The sequence below is a fragment of the Aphelocoma coerulescens genome, chromosome 22, assembly GCF_041296385.1.
Source record: "Aphelocoma coerulescens isolate FSJ_1873_10779 chromosome 22, UR_Acoe_1.0, whole genome shotgun sequence".
Lineage (NCBI taxonomy): Eukaryota > Metazoa > Chordata > Aves > Passeriformes > Corvidae > Aphelocoma > Aphelocoma coerulescens.
Window position 1 is genome coordinate 73,809 of NC_091035.1, and position 19,795 is coordinate 93,603.

General features: G+C 58.3%; 1 protein-coding gene and 1 long non-coding RNA gene across 2 annotated transcripts; one reads left to right on the plus strand and one right to left on the minus strand.

Annotated features, from left to right (window-relative positions):
* Nucleotides 1–6,417: 6,417 nt before the first annotated feature.
* LOC138121605 (uncharacterized) lies at nucleotides 6,418–18,088 on the plus strand. Its single transcript, XR_011156218.1, has 2 exons — nucleotides 6,418–6,519; nucleotides 17,441–18,088. It is a non-coding gene; the product is annotated as an uncharacterized lncRNA (long non-coding RNA).
* Nucleotides 6,638–13,628, minus strand: LOC138121603 (steroid 21-hydroxylase-like). Its single transcript, XM_069035295.1, has 10 exons — nucleotides 13,409–13,628; nucleotides 13,005–13,094; nucleotides 12,298–12,449; nucleotides 11,787–11,882; nucleotides 11,402–11,509; nucleotides 10,610–10,696; nucleotides 10,061–10,246; nucleotides 9,056–9,216; nucleotides 7,867–7,970; nucleotides 6,638–7,306 (listed from the first exon to the last, which is right to left on the minus strand). Exons 1-10 carry the CDS (start codon nucleotides 13,593–13,595, stop codon nucleotides 7,038–7,040), a joined length of 1,440 nt encoding a protein of 479 aa, XP_068891396.1. The 5' UTR covers nucleotides 13,596–13,628; the 3' UTR covers nucleotides 6,638–7,037.
* Nucleotides 18,089–19,795: the final 1,707 nt, after the last annotated feature.

Consider the following 19,795-nt stretch of genomic DNA (forward strand, 5'->3'; position numbering starts at 1 on the left):
AGCTCAGCAGGCAAACGAACAGGTACTCCAGGATTTACTTCGTTTGTACTTCAGGCAGCACAGACCCTCCACGAGGAACTGGAATCCAAGGGTAGATCTAAAAATGGTCCTTCCTCCCACTTACCGCTCCACACTTTCTCCTTCCGCAGGTAGGATGCAGGTGCCTCACAGAGGCAAGAACACTGCCTTTCAATTCAGTACAAAACCTGCCAGAAAAAAACAGGACACCAGGACCGAGAGCCAGCAGCAATTCCTTAGTGTTTCTGTTCACAGCTGTTCTCCTGCTGCTTTTCTTGATAGGGGCTTTTCTTTCAAGGTCATTCCTGTATGGTTTTATCTTGCCAAATGTTTTAGAAAGTTGAGTTTCTTGAGAACTGTTTCATCCTGACATTTTCAGTGCTGCGCTTGCCACGATCCTTTGGATGCCCTCCCTAACTGCGCATCCAATTCAGGGAACACCAGTTTAGCCCTGGGCTGGGAAACAAAAGACAACAAACATTTAAAAATCGTCCCTGCCTTGAGGGTGTTCAGGCCCAGGAGAAAGCCCTTCCCACCACCCTCTTGGCCTCTTCCCAGTCTGAGTAACTGGAAATGTGCATTCAAACCCGAGTTAGACAGATTGGGGTGTGTTTCGCACACCAAAGACCACAGCCCCAAGCACTGGGAGCCTAAAGATGCTCTGGATTACAATTCACAGCCTCAGTGAACCCTGCAGAGTAAAGCCAAGTGGTTTCTCTTTTGCTGAGGGAGGAAAACGCATGACAGCAAGGGCTGTCACAGCTGACCCGGCCCTCGTGGGGTCAGCTGAACAGGATAACCCATTGAGTCTTGCTCTGCTGTTGAAAAACACTACAAACCCTGTGGCTCAAGGGTTCAAAATCTACTTTTTAGGTCAGCCAAAAGGCCTCTGGCTGAGACAATTCACTGAATTCACTGGCAGATCCCAAGATCTGTTTCCAAGTGCATAAAAACCTACACCTACAAAAAGGTCCCAAGCACAGTGGAGTTAAAGGTGCTCTGAGCACGGGTTCCTTTAACTTCAGGGAAATGATCCCGAGTCTGGCTTTGGGATGCTCCCACCTGCACCTTGTGTTCTCCACACCAGCCATCCTGCCTGGGAAGGCCAGGGGTTTTGGACGCCCTCTGGGAACCCCCAGGCCCCCTGCCAGTGAGCAATGGTGCTGTCTGTGCCTGCAGCCCTCACCCCAGTTTTTGTCAGTGGGTGGTTCTTGATGTGGCAGTTGGGGACAGGGGTAAGGAGTGGCCCTGGCAGTGCTGGGGCAGCAGTTGGACCTGATGGTCTCAATGGGTTTTCCAGCCTCAGGGATTCTATGGGACAGCCTGTGACTGACCCAGCTGCACAGACAGGCACAGGGAGGCTGTTACACACAGATTATATTGCCATGAGCCAGAGCACTTCAGGGCATCCTTGAGAGAGTTGCAGAGAGCAGGAAAAAAAATACACAGTTACGGCACTGATCGTGCTCTGTGGTTTGCAAGTGGGGCATGATCACCATTTTGGTTTTGTCTTGATAGCTCCAAAGAAAATAACTGTTGACCTGGCAGCAAAGATGCCACCTTCCTGATACTCCTGGCCCAGAACCATGGCCCAGCAGGCAGCTGCGGCAATCTGAATTATTTGTGCAGTTCAGAAGCTGCACATCCCTAGACCAATCCCTTGGGAGCATGAACCTTCCCACAGGCATTTTGTACTTTAGTGTGTACTTTCAGCACACTGGGACCATTCAAATCAGAATGAGGTCACTTGATGACAGCACAGCATTAGATCAGAGATATTGAGAGACTCACCAGACAACATTCACTATGGACTCTCTGTGGATGCTAAAAGGCAGGAGCAGAGAAATTTTTCAGCTCTGTAGTTTGTGACGTTTTTCCTTTCTCATCCTTTAGCAGAGAAACAGAGAGATCCAGCTTCTCACAGCTTCTCTGTGAGAGCTTTCGTTCTCATGAGAACTGGATGGGTGGTAACAGTTTGTAAGAATGTAAACTATTTCTACACCTGCTATTGTTGTCAGAACACTAGAATTGTTTTCAGTCTTGTGAGAATAATATTTGGAAATGGGTCTCTTACTGCTTGGCCTATCACCTTGAGAGGTGGTGAGTGAATAAGCCAATCATGTAATTTCTTAATTGTGAACTACACTATAAAAGAGGAGAAATTCATTAAATGAGGTCTTAACTCTGCTTTGGCCATATCTTTTAACCTGGACCTATGTCGTGATTCACTGTTCTCTGGGGATAACAGCGACAGACTCTCCATTCCCATTGTTCTGGCTGCAGCATCCTCATTTCTCACAGGTCTGTTTCAAGGACTCCCCTCAAAATATGGATTGCTGGTCCCAGTAGGGAATCCCCAAAGGCATTTTTACTCCCTGCAAACTGCAGCAATGACCAAGAACAGGTTCTGTCATAGGAAAAGCAGAGGATTGTGATGATTACACAGCTCTCCCTGTGAGGGCTTCAGTTTCTACCTGCAATTCTTGAGCAGCTCTGCCTTGGTCCCACCCGCATGCTCCAAAATGCCTCCGTGGGATTTAACTCCAGCTCTTTGGATCTGCCCATCCCCACGGCTCTGACAGACAGCACAGCAGGGGAACACCTGAACAGGTACAGCCAGGAGCACACCAAGGCCATCAGGCCTTGCAGCACAGCTTCTTGTGCTTCAGGGCTTCCAGTTTTTTGGTACAGATTCACTGGAATTTAACCTCATCTAGCAAAATCATCTGGCAAGACTTAACATTAACTCAGGAATTCCAGTGCATCCCTGCACCACTGAGATTGCAACTACTGTACAAGCTGTGAGAGGCAGTGAACAAGCAGTGGATGGAAAATGATCCTCTCCTGGTCCCTGCTGGATTCCAGGAGCAGGGATCCTTTCCCTCTTTCCCCCTACCCCCCACGGTGCCCTCCTCCCCCTCCCGCCCCACCCCGCACCCTTTCCAGGCTTTGTTCCACAGCTTTTGCCTCCGGACCTCAGATCCTTTCATTCTCCAGGAGCTCCCAGCAGCTCCACAGCCTTTCCTCTCCCATCCTGATCCTTTCTCCAGGAATAGAGCTGTGCATTTCAATTCCCTTCTCTTTTCTCTGACAATTCCCACCAACCCAGACCTAAAGCTGACACAAGGAACACTCGGTGCCCACAAATCCAGACCTGGCCATCCCTAAACCAGCAACTCCCGGACAATTTGGGTTCATTCCAACCTAACACTGAGGACTCACCTAATCCTTCAGAATTCCCAGGAAATATCCCATTGCCTTCAGCTCCCAGGGGATTCTGCTTCGTGCTCACACGGATTTGGGACTTCCCTGAAAAACCCGTGCAGGGCACGCTGGAATCCCCGATCCCGTGAATCCGGGGAGTGTGAAAAGCTCGGTCCAGCCTGGGCCCCCAGAAATTTTTGCCAAATATCCCCCAAGTCCTCGGGACAACAGAACTCTCTGGTACTGCATTTTTGGCATTGTAAAGCCTGGAATTACTTTATTCCTAGTGCTGGGCTCTGCATACGGCCGAGAAAATCCCAGCCTCCACACAGACCCAGATTCCAAACTTTTTGATACATTTTAGCAAACCGAGAAATTCCCCTTCCCTGCTTCTTCTTAAGGGCATCCTTCTCTTCCCTTACCCGGCCTGCTCTCTCCCACTGGGGGTGGGTTTTTCCCTTCCCATGCTAATTAGTCCCTACTTCTAGGAGGTTTAGGTACCTTTCTTCCCTGGGAGGGATTTCTTAACACAGCTACCAAGGCTTTGGGAGTCTTCTTTATCTTCTACTTTCTGGAAACACACCCTCTGATCCATAAATGCCACAATCCAGATGCCCAACTTCAGCAAGACATCCTTTTTACCTAAAAACACTCACTCTCAACTCTTAGATCTTTTAAAGTTTTACCCCCGCAAAATTCCCCTGTTTTTCCACCGCTGAATTCCTCCGTCCTGATTCCAAGAATTTCTTGAATACCACGGGGCTTTTCTCAAGATTTACCCCCACAACCTTCCCTACGTGCCCACTGCTCACCACCTCATTTTTCCCTCAATGTGTTCGTTCTCCACCCCAGAGAGTTTGTCAAGTGTTGCCTCCAAAATGTTCCCCCTCTGTCCACTACTGAGTTCCCCATTTTGCCTTCAAAATATTCATTCTGTCCCCTCCAGATTGCATCCACTTTTACCCCCAACATTTTACTTCCTCTACAATATTGATTAAACCTTTTCCACCCCAAAAATGTGCATTCCCTCCCTTAAACAGCACCTCAGCTTTTCCCTCAAAAATGCCCCAGAGAGAAACTCCGATTCAGCCCCCAAACTCCCATTTTCCTACACAAACAGTTCTTGTGGCCCCTCTCAATTCCCCCAGGCTTTCAGCTAAAGGAATAACTGGAAGCCTATTCCCTCATCTCTGCCCTCCTTTTGCTTTCCTGGAAAACCTTGCAATTCCACACTTTCTCCAAGAGATCTGCTGGGAGTACTGCAAGGTCTGCTCTGTCAGAGAGCCAGGGGGATTTACAGCACTTGTTCCTCTGCATCTTCACCCTTTCATCAGGTTTCCCCTGGAACAGTGTTGTGGGAGAAGCTTGGAATTACCAGAAATGGATCAGGTTCACATTTTTTCCCCACCAGTTTTTATCTGGTTTGAAATTCCTGGAATTACCCTCAAATGTGCCCTAGAACAGCCTGAAAGCAGAAAACCACCTCCAGCAGCAGCCGGAATGATCCCATTTCTGTTCTTACCTGGTCCTGCCAGAGCTCCCAATGGCCCTTCCCATTCCAAAACAACAGCTATGCAAGACATTCCTGCTGTCCGTGAGGGTGAGGTGCCAGTTCTGGATGTTCTTTGCTGTGGAATAGGACAACAAACAGAATGTAAATGATCTTGGTGGTCCCTTCCAAGCCAAACCACCCCATGATTCCATGCGTGGATCAGCACCTGTCCCCACTCCATTCCAGAAACCTCCTCCCACTAACCCAGAACTTTCCTTTTTCTGCTCAACATCAGGGATTTGCTGCCGAGTGCCCTGGGCAGGGGACACCTCAGCCTTCCCTGGGACGCCTCAGCCTTCCCTGGGACGCCTCAGCATTCCCTGGGACACCTCAGCATTCCCTGGGACACCTCAGCATTCCCTGGGCTGCTGTTCCACGCCGATCCCGTGTCCAGCGCCGTTCCGGGCTGCAGTGCCGGGCTCTCCCCACAAGGCGGCAGCACCGGGAGCGAGCAGCCCCGGCCGGTCCCGCTGTCTCGGGGCAGCTGCGCCTTTAACCCGCCCGGAGCCGGCGGGGCCGTGAACACAGCGGGCAAAAACCCCACCGATCCCCTTTATTTCACCCTCGGAGGCACAGGACCGCAGCATTTCCTGGGCTGGAAGGGACCCGCAGGGAGCATCGAGTCCAAATCCTGGCCCTGCACCCCAAGAATCCCACCCTGTGCCCGAGAGCCTTGTCCAGACCCAAACTCTGCCCCCAAGACCCTGAAAACACAGAGGGGCTGGGAGAAGGGTGACAATGGAGGATTTTTTACATAGTTCTCCTTGTACGATTGTTATATAATCTTATTAGATAGTCCAGGAACCCATCCCTGTCCCGGGACACCCTCCCTGTGCCGGGGACACCCATCCCTGGGCCGGAATACCGGCCCCCCCCCCTCCGCTCGGGACTGGCCCCGTTCCCCGCTCACCTCCGAGCCCGGAGCACCCGCCCCGGTTCCCCCGGCCCGGCCGCGCTGCTCCCCGGGCTCCTCGCCATTGCCGCTGCTGGCGAAGAAGGGCGGAAGTCACCGGTACCGCACCAATACGGCGATCGGGTCAATGGCGTTCTGACCTTCTCAAGATGGCGGCAGGCAAGGACCCCCCCGCCCCCCCCCCCCCCCCCGCCCCGCCCCCGGCTCCGTCTATTCGGCTGCCTGAATGCTCCCGCCTGCCCCAGGCGCCGCTGACCCCACAGTCGATGTCCGCATAGCGGGAAACGCCTCAGAAAGATGCGTGAAAGCGCTGGGCTGGCGTCAGCGTCGGCGTCGCGCTCAGGCAGTCGAATCGACCTTGCCTTGCTTTGCCTACCCCTCCCTCGCCGTTGATCCTATTTGGACATATGACTTGGGGTGGGGCGGGCGGTCTCCCCCCCTCCCTGCCCCTCCTCGTTACTTTGTCCCTCATGTTTTTGCGCCGGGGGGAGCGCTCCTCGCCTCCCGCTCCCTGGATATTGCGGTTCGGGGCGGGCACTCTCCCGTCCAGCGTCACCAACGCCCCGCTCCTCGCGTCTCTCTCCCTCGGGGTGTTGCTCTGGGGAGGGCGCTCTACTCCCCTCCCGCCCTCAACAGCTCTAAGCCAATCAGAACTATCGGTTGCCAGGCACACCAGTCCTTGACCAATCAGAGTTCCCCCTGCTGTACGTCACCTGTTGCCAGGCAGACCAGCACGCGCCGTGTCTCGCAGAGCTGCGACCCCAGCCCGGACCCCAGCCTGTCCGGGGAGGTGGAGATCGCCCACACCGGGATCCCCTAATGCTGACCCGAGGTTTGCGACTGTGGCGGGTGCCGAGCGTGGCCAGTCAGGGTGGGGGCGGGGCTGGGCTTCGGGGATTCCGGAGGTTTCGGGGGGGTCCCAGGAAGAGCCGGAACTTGCGGGATGGGGTCAAAAGTAACAATTTTATTGGGAGGAGGTAAATGGGGTCCTCTCACACTGCACTGACCCTGGCATCGGGGGAGACCCAGGCATCTGGGGTGTTGAATGGGGGCACCCAGGGGTGAGGCAGTGACAGGTAGGATCAGGTGCGGTTAGTAAGGGTCATGTGGGTTGGGATGGAGTCACGCAGGGTTCAAGCAGGGTCAGATGGGGTTAGGTGGGGGTCATAGCCAAGGTGAGGCATAAGGCTGGCAGGGGGTCAGGCCGAGGTCAGGTGGGGTCAGTCAGGGGGTCAAGGTCAGCCATGTTTAGGCAGTATCACACAGGGTCAGATGAAGTCAGGTGTATTTCAGGGAGGGTCAGAAAGAGTCAGGTGAGTCACAGAGTGTTCAGGAAAAGTAATAAAGTGGTCAGGTGGAGTCAGGCCAGGGTGAGGGTGAGCCCGGGGGCTGGCAGGGCACCATGCGCAGGCGATAGGGGGGGCAGCGCAGCACCGTGCCCGGCGACCCTGTCAGCCCCGGCAGTCCCCCCGGACCCGGCTCCAGACGGAATTCCCTCAGGATCAGCCCCAGGAACACGAAGAGCTCGGCCCGCGCCAGCCCTTCCCCGGGGCACGATCGCGCCCCGCAGCCGAACGGCAGCAGCGACCGCGAGGGGGCGCCCGGGGCCAGGAACCGCTCTGGGGGCGACGGGTCAGGTTTGAGGGGGCTCCGCGGGGACGGGCGGAGCCGGGGCGATGGGGGGGGAACCAGGATTTTGGGGTGGACCCAAAAGTTTGGGGGTTTCAGGTTGGAGCCCGGGGTTCAGAAGGGAGACACAGGGGCTTGGGGTGACCCAGGGGCTTGGAGGGACCCTGAGGTTCAGGGGTGACCCCAGGGTGTCAGAGGGGATTCGCATGTCTGGGGAAGGTTCAGACACCCGAGGGGGCTCTCAGGGGTTTGGGGTGGGGTGGAGGGGGGGAAATGGGAGTGGAGGAACAGAGGCACCCACCGGTTTTGAGGGGTACCCAGATATATGGGGGGCCAATGGGGATGGAGGGGAGAACCACAAGTTTGGGGGAGGGGGTGTGGGTTTGAGGGGACTCAGGCATCTGGGGGGGGGGCACTCATGACACCAAGGTGTTCCCAGGATACCCAGGAGTCAGGCGAAACCCTGTGGTTGGGGGAACCCATAGTTTGATGCTTGAGGAGAACCCAGGAGTTCGAGGGGGACGCTCAGGGTGCAGGAGTACCCACATACCGGGCAGGAAGGCCTCAGGGTGCTGCCAGATGTCAGGGTCCTGTTGGGCTGCCAGCAGGTTGGGGACCAGGACAGTGCCGGCCACCACGGGGAGCCCCCCAAGACTGGAAGGGACAGGGGGCACTGAGATGGACTGGGGTCTGCTAGGGACTGCTGAGAGCTACAGGGGCCGTACTGGGGCTCTCTGGGGGCTACTGAGTACTGCTGGATGTCTGTCTGGGTCTACAGGGTCCATACTGGGATCTGGTAGGTGCTACTGGGAGTTACTGGGTGTCTGTTGGAGTCTACTGGGGCCGCACTGGGGCTCTCTGGGGTCTTTCTGGGATCTACTGGGTGCCTATTGGAGTTTACTGATGCCATGCTGGGATCTACTGGAGCCACACTGGGATCTACTAGAATTTATTGGGGGTCTACTGGCATACTGGATGGGATCTGCTGTGAGCTACTGGGTGTTGATTGGTGTCTATTGGAGCCATACTGGTATCTACTGGGTGTCTACTGGGGCCATACTGGGTGTCTACTGGGGCTCACTGGGAACTGCTGGAGCCATAGTGAGCTTTTCTGGGGGCTCCTGGATGTCTATTGGGGTTTAGTGGGGCCACACTGGGACTTACTGGGGTATACTGAGAACTCCTGCTGGGATCCTCTGGGCTCTGCTGGGGCCTACTGGGGCTATCATGGAGTCTCCCAGGATCTACTGGGTGTCTATTAGGGTCTACCAGGGTCATTCCAGGACCTGTTGAGGCCTAGTGCGATCTACTAGGGTTATACTGGGGCCTACTGGGGGTCTAAAGGGGTCTACTGGAGCCATACTGGGACCTGATGAGTTTTACTGGGATTTACCGAGGTCTGTTGAGTCCTACTGCGTCCTACAGGGACTTAGTGGGCCATACTGGTCTGTTGGGGTCTACTGGGGCCCTACTTCTTCTACTGGGCCCTGCCGGGAGTTACTGGCACCTACTAGTGTACTGGGGTCTTACTGGAGCCATACTGGGACCTGATGGATCTTAGTGGGACTCACTGGGGTCTAATGGGCTCTGCTGTGTTCTCCTGGACCCTACTGATGATACCAAGTGGTCCCTACTGGTCTGTAGCGGTTCCTCTCAGTTCCCCCTCACCCAGACTGGTCCAAAGCGGCTCCTCCCAGCATCCCTCCCCCACACTGGCCTGTAGTGGTCAGTCCTGGTACCTGGTATGGCGCAGGGCACAGTGGGGCAGCGCCAGGGGTGCAGGGGGCCGCAGCCTCAGGGTCTCGCTGACAGTGGCCTGGAGGAGGGGCAGGCGCCCCATGTCCCCAGGCCCAGGGGGGCCCTGTGCCCCCTCCAGCTCCGCCCGCAGCCGTGCCTGCAGCTGCACAGGTGGAGCACAGGTGTGCTATGTCTGTCATGGGGTGTCAGGGGAGGGGGCATGTCCCAGGGGGCACACAGTGGCAACGGGATGACAGAGGGTCTTCCCAGAACCCCAGACCCTCCCAAACTTACAAACCTGCCCCTGGGAGCCCAAACCATCCCCAAACCCGACCCTCTCCCTTGGGGACCCCCTTGAACCTCCGGATCCTTCCAAACCCCCAAACTTGCCCTGGGACCCAAACTCCTCCCACCCCCCCAAAACCTGCTCCTCCCTCCTCCTTGGGCCACCAGACCTGTCTCTTGAGACCCTCTACCCTCAGACCCTGAGCCACCTCTCCATGGAAACCCCAAACCAAGGAGCCATGTGAGGACACAGACACAGCTCTGATATGTCTGTGACACCCATGTGGCACCTCAGGACAGGGTGGTGGGACACTAGTGGCCACAGGGGATGCATGGGACATGGGTGGGGGATATGGGACCCCTTGGGGAACATAGGCAGGGACACGAGTCCCTTCCAGGAACGTGCATGGGGACTTGGACATGGCTGTGACATGCATGTGACATCTCAGGGTGGTGCAGGGGGATAGTGTCAGCCATGGGGAGGAGGACATGGGGGACATGGAACCCCCAGGGACACACATAGAGCCTTGGGACCGTACACGGGACACGGGGACACATGGTGCCACACATGTCATCCGGGGGCAGAGCGTGGAAGCCCATGGAGAAGGGAACATGGGGGACATAGAGAACACATATAGGACATGGCTGGGGACATGGGACCCCTGGTGACACACAGGACCCTCCAGTGCTGCACAGAAGACACGGAGGGACATGTGTTTCACCTCAGGGCGGTGCAGCAAGAAGGCCACGGCCCAGCCCAGAGCAGCCGCTGTAGTCTCGGTGCCCCCAATGAACAGGTCGACCAGTGCCATGTGCAGCCGGGGAGGACTCAGGGGGCCCCCCCGTGCCCTGGGATCACGCCCCAGCAATGCTGCCAAAACTGTGTCTGGGGGAGGGGAGGGGCACTCCTGGCAAAGGGATGACACGTGTTGGAGGGTTCCCCTGATCCCCGGTTGCCCCCCAAACAACCCTTTTGTGTGGGAGTCCCTTCCAAACCCCTGAGTCCACCCAAAGCCCTGGTTCCTCCCCCAACCCTTACATCTCCCCAACCCCGCATCCCCCCCAGGCCCGCGAGTCCTCCCATCTCCTTGGGTCCCCCCAAACCTCTGTTTCCTCCAAAATATGTGAGTCCCCCCAAGCCCCTGGGTACCCCCCAAACTCCTGGGTCCTTCCAGACCCCAAGGTATCTTCCAAACCCCTTGGTCTCCCCTCTCTTCCCACCAGACCCCTCCTGACCCCTGGCTGCCCCCCACCTCCCCGGGACTCTCCACCTGGTGCCGCCGGATCTGGGCCTCCACAAAGGTGTCACGATGCTGGATGAGCCGCAGCAGCTTCCGCAATCCCGGGTTGGGCAGAGCCTGGGCATAAGGACTCCTTAGGGACCCCCAACCCCTAAGGAACCCTTGACCTCAGAGAGACACCTCCTCCCCCAGAGATGCCACATAAGTCTCCTGAGCCCCAGAGAAACCCTATGGCTGCTCCCCTGGGCCACATAGACCCTACAGGTGCTCTCCTTGCCCGTGTAGACCACTCCAATGTCCTATAGGCACCCTCAGCTCCATAGAGACACTTCACCCCATATAACCACCCCAGCCCTATAGAGCCCCCAACTGCCCCTCCCAGGCCCACAGACCTTCCCAACACCATATAGACCCTGTAACACTCCCCTTAGCCCCATACAGACACTATAACCCCTGTCCAGCCCCATAGAGACCCCATAATTCCCTTCCTAGGTTTATACAGCCCCTTCCCAGCCCCATAGAGACCACCCAAGCTCCATATGGATCCTATAAGCCCCCTGTCAGCCACCCATACCCTTCCCCAGTCCCATACAGATCCTATAACCTCTCTCCCAACCCCATATAACCCCCCCAGCCCCATATCCCTCCCCTGGGCCCCACAGCCCTCCCCCAAGACTCATAGCACTTCCCAGGGCCCTACTGCCTCCACCAAGGGCCCATAGCCCCCTGTAGCCCCCCACAGTTCCCTCATGGGCTCCATAGACTCTCATGCAGCAAAAAGGCCGCGGCCCCATATGCCACCCATAGGCCCTGCAGGCTTACCCGCAGCGGGGGCAGCAGGTCAAGCGCCCGTACACTGCTGTGCCCCCAAACCTGCAGCAGCTCCCCCAGGCAGCGGGAGAAGGCCCGGAGCTCTCCCGGAGGGGGCACCTGGGGGAGGACACATCTATGTACTGTCCAGTACTCGAGTTCCCTCTAGATCCCCCCAGAACACCCCCAACGCAGTGTCAGACACTTGGGTCCCCTCAAACTCCTGTGTGCCCCCAAACCCCTGCCACCCACCTACAAATTGCTCAGTCCTCCCAAACAGCTGCATGTCCCTTCCACAAACTCCTGGGTCCCGCCCCCAAACCCTCGGGGCCCCCGTAAAAGCTGGAGTCCTCCCCCAAGCCCCTGTCTCCATCCTGGGGCCCCCCCAAGTCCCCACCAGGTCCCCGAAGAGGAGGCGTGCAATGGTGCTGCAGGTATGGAAGGTGAACACCTCAAAGGGGTCCAGGGGGGCCTCCCCATGGGAACGCAGCTCCTGGTGGAAAGAGGAGGTTAAGGGAAGCCCTGGGGGAAATAAGGTGGGGCTCTAAGGTGGCTTAGGGGGTGGCAGGGGAGAAGTGGGGAGCTCTAAGGGAATTTTGGGGACTCACAGGGATAATGCCCTTTTGGGGCACAGAGGGTGGGGCTTGGGTGAGTCAGTTTTGGGAGACGGGGAGTGTGGTGTGCGTGCAGGGTTTGGGGGGAACAGTTTGCAGATGCAGGGGGCATGGTTAAGGTGCGTGGGTAGGGTTTTGGTGAAGGGAGTGGGGTTTAAGGTATCAGTTTTGGGGTGCATGGGGCAGGGTTTTGCTGGTCAGTGTTGTGTGGGGATCTGTTTTGGAATGCAAGGAAGATCTGTTTTGGAGATGTCAGGGGATTGGTTTGGGGAGAAGTTGGTTTCAGGGTCTCACCTCACACAACTCCTGGCCCTGCAGCCAAAGGAGGGGCCCAAGACGCCCCCCAGCCCGTGCCAGTGCCCCCCGCACTGCTCCCCGCTGCCGCCGCCAGCCGGGACAGGGGCCTCCCAGTGCCAGGTCCCGACCCCTCTGTGACACCAGCGACCCTGGCATTGGGCAGAGGGGGGTCAGGGACCCCCAGAAACTCTCCCAGCCCCTATAGGGACCCACCTCCATCGCACATGGGGTGTTCTGCAGGGCTCCTCTATCTCATAAAGCCTCCTTCAACCCCACAGCTACATCTTCCATAGGACCCCCCCTATTCCCACCAGGGACCCTGGGGGTTGAAGGGGGTGTCTGGTGGGGCAGAGACCCTCAGAGACTGCCCTAGCCCCTATAGGCAACCCACCCCTCCAGAAGTGTCCCCACCCCTTCCCAGCACCCATGTCCCCAACCCCATAGGGACCCCCCCCCTCCAAATCCCGTAACAACCCCTCCAATCTCATAGGGACCCCCTCAAACCCTATAGGGGCTCACCATCCCATAGCCCCCCCCCAACCGCCATAGTGACTCCCTTCAAATCCCCCATAGGGGTTCCCTACACACACTCCATAGTGACGCCCAAACCCCAGAGAGACACTCTCAGCTCCCATAGCGACTCCCCGAACCCCTCCAATCCCCCCATCTCCCCATAGCCCACCCGGTCTTCCCTGCCCCCGTACCCAGATAACTCGTGGGACGCCCCAGCCAGTCCCCCCAGTGCCGGACCAGCGCCTCGCGGATGGTCCCCACCGAGCTCGGCACCAGCACGTCTGGAGAGAAGAGGAGGGGCAGGGAGAACCCCATAACTCGGGGGGAAAGGGGTCCCAAACCAAGCGGGGAGTCCTAGGGTGGAATTTTGGGGGGAGCATCGGGGGATTGGGGTCCCAGGGAAGGTTTGGGGGGCTGAGAAGAGGTCTGGAGTTTGGGGGGGGGGGTCCCCACGGCAGGGGGAAAGGGCAGACAGGGTTGGGGATTCGGAGAGTTCGTAAGGACCGGGGAGAGGGAGATTTGGGGGGGGGAGGGGGGACCGGGGGTCCCAGGGCAGGTTGGGGGAGGTCCGTTTTGGGGGGCCCCCCTCACTCACCGCGCCCCCCCAGGCGCAGGCGCAGCAGGGGCCCGTGCCGCCGCGCCAGGCGCCTCAGGTGCAGCGCCCCTTGCGGGTGCAGCAGGTGCAGCGCCCCCCAGCGCGGAGTGCGCCCATCGCCCCGCCGCAGCAGCGCCGCCAGCGGCAGCAGCAGGAACAGCAGCAGGAGCAGCGCCGCAGCCGCCATGGCCCGCGAGGGGCTGTCCGGAGAGCCCCTATATCGGGGAACACCGAAACCGCGCCCCATGGAGCCCCACCCCCTAAGTCCTGCCCCTCGCAGGCGGTGCACACGCGCACCACCCCCCCTCCGCCACTGTGGATGTGGACTCTAAGCCCCGCCCCATAAAGGGGGCCCCTGAAAACCCCGCCCCTTGAGGCTCGGCCCTCATACAGGGGACTCAAAGTCCCGTCTGTCGTTAAGCCCTGCCTCTCTCCGGCCCCTCTGCCTTTACAAAGAGGAGCCCTGCCCTCCGCCCCTGCAAGCAGCCCCATCCTCTATAAAATGGACCCGTAGGCCCTGCCCCTATAATCCGTGCCTCCTGATGCATTGATTCCTCCCATAAAGCAAACTCCTAATCCCTAACCTCTCAAAATGACCCCCACCACTATAAAAGCGGCCCCTTAGGCCCCGCCCCTCAAGCACCACCTTATAAAGGGGACATTTTAAGCCCCCCCCCTCCCCCCACCTCGAGGCCTGGTCTGCAATTACGGGGTTCACCCCCGAACTCTTCCCATCAACTTCCCAGGTGCGCCCACTCATTCTTCCCCCTTGGGGACCCCCTGAGCCCCCTGTGGGTGCCCCCCAACTGAAATTTCCCCAGAACCACCCACCCTGGGGGTGCCTCACCCCTCAAATCCTCCCCCCCAGGTGTTCCCCCATCCCAATTCCCCCAGCCCTCGTGGGAGTGCTCCCACCCCCCATTAAGTCCCCCCACCCAGAGCCTCGTCCATGGGTGTGTGCCTCCAATCTCCCCCACTCCAGCAGCAGCATTTGAGGATCAGAGACATTTATTGGGGTGCAGCAGCACTGGGGGAGGTCCCCAATAGAGTGTGAGTCCTAGAGGGGTTCCCGTGGGAGGTGGCATTCCAGTGAGTGGGTCCTGGGATGATTATAGGTGGGGACCCACAATAATCTGAGGGGTGCTGAAGTCAGGAAGGGGATGGGACCCCACACCCTGGGATGTGTCACTGGGGGTGTTGTTGGGGACTCCAGGGGTGGGCTCCCATGGTGGGGGTCCTCGGGAGGGGTATTGTGGAAGGGGGTCCCAGGTGGGGGGTCCGTGGGGGGGGGTGTCTTAACCTATTGGGGATCCCTCAGAGTCCCCAATAAGATTAGGGGTGTGAAGGCGTCAGGAGGTGGAGCCCAGGGCGGTGGTCCCTGTGGCAAGGTGCCAGGGGTTGGGTCACGGTGTGAGGATCCCAGGGGTGTTGATCCGGAGCCCCTGCAGGTGTTGGGGAACAAGATGACGCAGTGGGCAGTGAGCACAGGTATGTGTCCTCCATCACCTGCACTCCGAAGCCCCTCAGCACCCCCTGACCCCTTCACAGCATCTCCCAGGGGCAGCAACCCCCAAAACACACTCTTGAGGCACAGGGTCCTTTCAAATCCAACCACAGGCAACTCAAACACCCTGTGCCCCTAAAAGTGGGGAGTGGGCCCCAGTATCCACTGACCCTTCCCCCATACCCTGACAGACCTCGCCCTGGGGGAAGGGCCCGACCCCCCCCAGCACTCCCTCTAAGCCCCCCATCCATAAAGGCCATAGACTCCCCCCTCAGGTCCCATAAGACCCCCTCCACAAACCTCTCAGCCCTCATGGCCCCCCTCCCTTAGCCCCAACGATGTCCCCTTAGCACCCACAGAGATCCTTCTAGACCTCCCTAATCCCCCAGAGACACCCCCAGAACCCGCAGGATCTGCCACAGCCCCTCTGGGACATTCCCACTGCTCCCCAGTACTCTCAGCTCCCCTCCAAGTGCCCATAGAACCCTCCCAGGCCCCCTTCCTCAACACCCATAGGAGGATCCCCCTTGGACCACCCTTGGGCCCCCAGCCCTCACCTCCTGCAGCGCCAGCAGGGCCGTGCCAGTGGTAAGGGGGCCCCCGGGTGAAGAGCAGACAGAGTTCCTGCACCTGGGACAGGGGAAGGGATAGGGGAACAGGGGGACATGGGGATGTTGGGGGATATAGGAGGACATGGGGGATGTGGTGACATAGTGGGACATGGTAAGCCATGGGAGGCCATGGGGACGTGAGGGGGATATGGGGGACATGGAGACATCAGGGGTCATGGAGGGCACAGGAGTGGGGATGACATGGAGTGGGGCTGTGGAAGACATCAGGATATGGGGAGACATGGGGACATCCTGGTCTGGGGCCATCACCCTGGGGATACCTTGCAGACATGCTAGAGACATGGGAACACCCTGGTTGTCACCCTGAGGACACTTTGGGGACACCCCAGGGACAGGGACACACTGGACAGGGACACCTTGGGGACACCCTCGAGGATGGGGATGTGGGGACACCGTGATGGGGACATCTTGCACCTTGGGGACACCCCAAGTAGGGGGACAAGGGGGTAGTGACACCCTGGGGACATCTTGGGGATATCCTAGGCATGGAGATATGGAGAGCATCCCCCTGGGGACACCCTCTGTGGGGACAGGGGACACAATGACACCGTGGGGGCATGGAGAGAACCCTCTAGAGACACCCTAACGGGACAGGGAGACAGTGCCACCACAGCAGAAGGGGCACAGGGAACATCCAGTCTGGGAGGCCCCCGGAGGATGGGTGGACACAAGGACATCAGGAGGCACACAAGGACACTGAGGGAGGACAAGGCCACCACGTGGTGGGGGGAGGGCAAGGACATGGTGGTGCTGGAACAGTGTGGAGTGGAGGCGCTTTATGTAGGGGTGTTCCCAGGGGGTCCCAGGGAGTGTTTAGGAGGTCCCAGGGTGGATTTGTGTGGTCCCAAGGGCTTCTCAACAGGTGTTTGTGTCTCAGGGTGGATTTGGGGGATCCAGGGGGGGTGAGGGACCCCAGGGGGTCCTGGGGGGGGCATTTGGGGAGGATCCTGGAGTGGATTTGGGGGCATCTAATGGGGGTTGGAGGGTCCCGGGGATGTTCCCGGGCACTCTGGGGTGTACTAGGGTAGATGTAGGGAGTCTGGAGGGGGCTGGAGGGTTCCAGAGGCTGTTTGTGGGGATTCTGAGCGTGGAATTTGATTTTCCAGGGTGGACTGGGGAGGAGGGAGGGGAAGGCAGTCTGGAGGGATCTGGAGGGTCTCAGAGAGTGTTTGGGGGAGTTCGGGGGGGGGTGGGGGATGGTCCAGGTTAGATTTGGGGGCTGCCAAAGGGGTCTCAGGGAGTAGAGGGTGTCGGGGGGGGAGGGTCTTGTGGTGAATTTGAGGGGTCAGGATGTCTTTGAGTGGATTTGGAGTGTCCATGGGGTTGTTTGTGAGGATCCTGGGGCTGATTTGGAGGGTGCAGGGTAGATTTGGGGGGTCTAGGGGAGGTGCAGTGTCCTGGGGATGTTAGGGGATGAGGGGGATTTTGGGTTCCCAGGATTGATTTGGGGGGACCCTGGGTAGATTTGGGGGACCTGGGAGGGTGACAGGGGTTGGAGGGGGGTCCTGATGGATGTTGGGGGTCCTGAGATGGATTTGAGGGGCTCCTGAGGGGCTGTTGGAGGGTAGCAAGGTGTTGCTGGGGGACTGGGGAGATTCAAGGGCATCCTGGGAAACATTGGGAGTCCTGGGGTGGATTTGGAAGGGTCCCAGGGGCTGTTTGGGAGGGTTCCCAGAATGGATTTGGGGAGGCGCTTAGAAAATCTGTGGAGTCCCAGGGGACTTTGGGAGTCCCTGGGGGATATTGAGGGGTTCCAGGGTGGGGGGAAGTGGGGAAGGCAGGTGTCACAACCCACCAGTCAGGGGTGCAATGCTCGTTGTAAATTCTCATCGGGCTGAACGAAGACACCAGATATGTGTCGAGGGGGCAGCCTCATGATGCACAGTTACCCCGCAGGTCCAGACAAAGCTCAATGCACATGACCCACGTGGAGGAACTTTATACAGAGCAATCGGTTATGTTTCCCAGTTCAGTGGCAGCGATGGTCTGGAGAGACAGAGGGGCATTGATGGTGGATGACGTGGCTCACCTGTTCCAGGAGTACAAAGACAATCTGTCTTCCTCCCTTGTACTGGCTGTGGAGAAACTGTCCTGGGAGTTCCAGCAATTCAGTATCCCATCCTTCCAGAGCAATGTCCTGCCCCAACCCATATGGACCAGGCTCTCAGCTATCAACAGGCATCCTTTCTTCCTCAAGGGGGGATGGAGAAGGTGCAAACCATGGGGTACCGTTCTGACACCAGCAGCCATCCCTTGCACCTGGACAGCTGACTGCTTGTCCCAGCACCTCTAAGAGCTGGACCATGTCATTACCTGTGCCTGGAAAACCAGTCCATCCCACAGAGTACCAGGGAACCCTCCCAGCCTCGTTAGGCACCTAACACATCTGCCTCCACCTGATCCCCACGGCTGCCCAACGCAACCAGATGTGCACCACAGGACCAGCCCAGAGCCCTTCAGCCCCCAGAGGAACAGAACCCACTCATGGACAGCTTCAGGGAGAAATTAGTGGTTTCAGAATAAAGGCAGAATGATAAACACAGACCAGGAGCAGTCGTCTCAGTTGTAATGGCAGCAAACCCAGGAACTCACCAGTTCTTGAGTGAGGTGGGGGATGCACATACTGGGAGTGATGGTAGCAGTGTGTGTGGGCATGAAATACTGTTCCTGGACACACTGATATGAGACTGGGGGCCAGGCAGGCTGAGGAGGGTCCCAAGCCTGAGGAGGAGGCAGTGCTCTGTGTTTACCTCTGCTTAAGCTGAAGCCCATACTATGGCCTTGGCCAAACTACTTCAGTTTCTGGGCATGTTTTGCATCACTTTGTCCCAGTCTCAGGTTTTCCTGTATTTAATGCTGCTGTTCAATATTCTTTCCCTTCAGAGCTGCAGCTACAGTCTCCATTCAAAGGAGAGCTGTTCCTCTCATGAAGAAAATGCAAGAGTAGAAGAACCGGGCCTGGATGTGGATCCAATGGCCATGACTTGCTGCTATGGGCCAGAGGTCCAAGAATCTTGCTGCTGGGGAGGCAAAGCTCCATGACATTCATATGCCCCTTCCCGGGGAGCACTGGCATGACTGTGCCAGAGGTCTGTGCCAGGTGTGGAGAAGTGTTGTGGCTCAACAGGTGGGTGGCCCCTGTGGGGGCTGCCAGTGTGAGGGAGATGCCAGTGGAGAGCAGGAGCTGTGGGGAGCTTTCCCTGCGCTCCAGGCCAGCCTGGGTGGAAAGTCCTCAAGGGGTGCCCAGGCCCCGAGGGCGGCCAAGGGCCCAGAGCACTGTGAGGCTGAGGCATGAGCTGGAGGGGCACTGGGCACGGGGCCGTGGAGGGATGGCACCCCAGACCCCACAGGGAGCAGGGCAGGTTTGCCCGGTGCATCACAGAAAAGCTTCCCCCGTGCTGCCACCTTGTCTTGCTGCGTCACCCCCTTGCACCTCCTCTACGCTGCAGTCCGGGGCCAGGATGCCCCTCCGCTGCCACCCGGCCCTGGCGGCTCCCAGACAGCAGGGGATAGGGCAGAAGCTGCTGCCGGCTTCATCTTCCCCTCAGACCCTGCGTGATGCACTGCCAGCTCTGGGGTCACCTCACTGACACCAGGGTCTCATCCAAGGCAGAGCCCACGGCTGAGTTGTGGCGGTGCAGCTCCAGGTGCAGCAGATGGGAGTTCAGCACCCTCCAGGTACTGCGGGTGCACCGCAAAAAGGGGCAGGGGGTCAGACCTTGCCTTGCTGGATCCACAGGGTCCTGAAGTTTACTCCCATCCAGGCACCCTCAAACTGGAAGCACTGGAATCACCCTGGAGATGGGCACCCAGCCTTGAACTGGGCACACCAATCACCCCATTGACAACTGGAACTGTGGCAAACCTGGAATTTGAGCAGAGCTGGCCATCCCCAAGCTGGGACCACCACCCCCCAACAGGGACCACTGGGATCCCCATCACAGAGAACCACCTCCAAACTGGGTTGCCTTAACAGGAAGGTCACAGACTGGAACTCTCCCTTACTGCAACACAACTGGGATCATCTTCCCAGGACAGCCCACAACCAGCTCTGCCAAATGTTGGAACACACCCAACAAGGCACCCCAAGGTGGGTGTCACTGTTCCTCCCATACTTGCTGCAGCCCCACAAGCACAGGGCAGCAGGTAGAGGAACAGAACCCTTCCCCAGCTGAAGCACTGAGGACCCCCATGCTCAGTGCCAAGACCAGCTGAATCTGTGCACTCTGGGTCCTACTGGGGACCCAGTGT

Bases quoted from the DNA above. Each gene is read 5' to 3' on its own strand.
- LOC138121603 (XM_069035295.1), bottom strand. From the start codon at position 13,595: ATGGCGGCTGCGGCGCTGCTCCTGCTGCTGTTCCTGCTGCTGCCGCTG. The intron at 13,095-13,408 runs GTGAGTGAGGGG...TCTTCTCTCCAG, and splicing joins CCTGCGCCTGGGGGGGCGCG to ACGTGCTGGTGCCGAGCTCG. The intron at 11,510-11,786 runs GTGGGGACTTGG...GTCCTCCCCCAG, and splicing joins GCCTCCTCTTCGGGGACCTG to GTGCCCCCTCCGGGAGAGCT.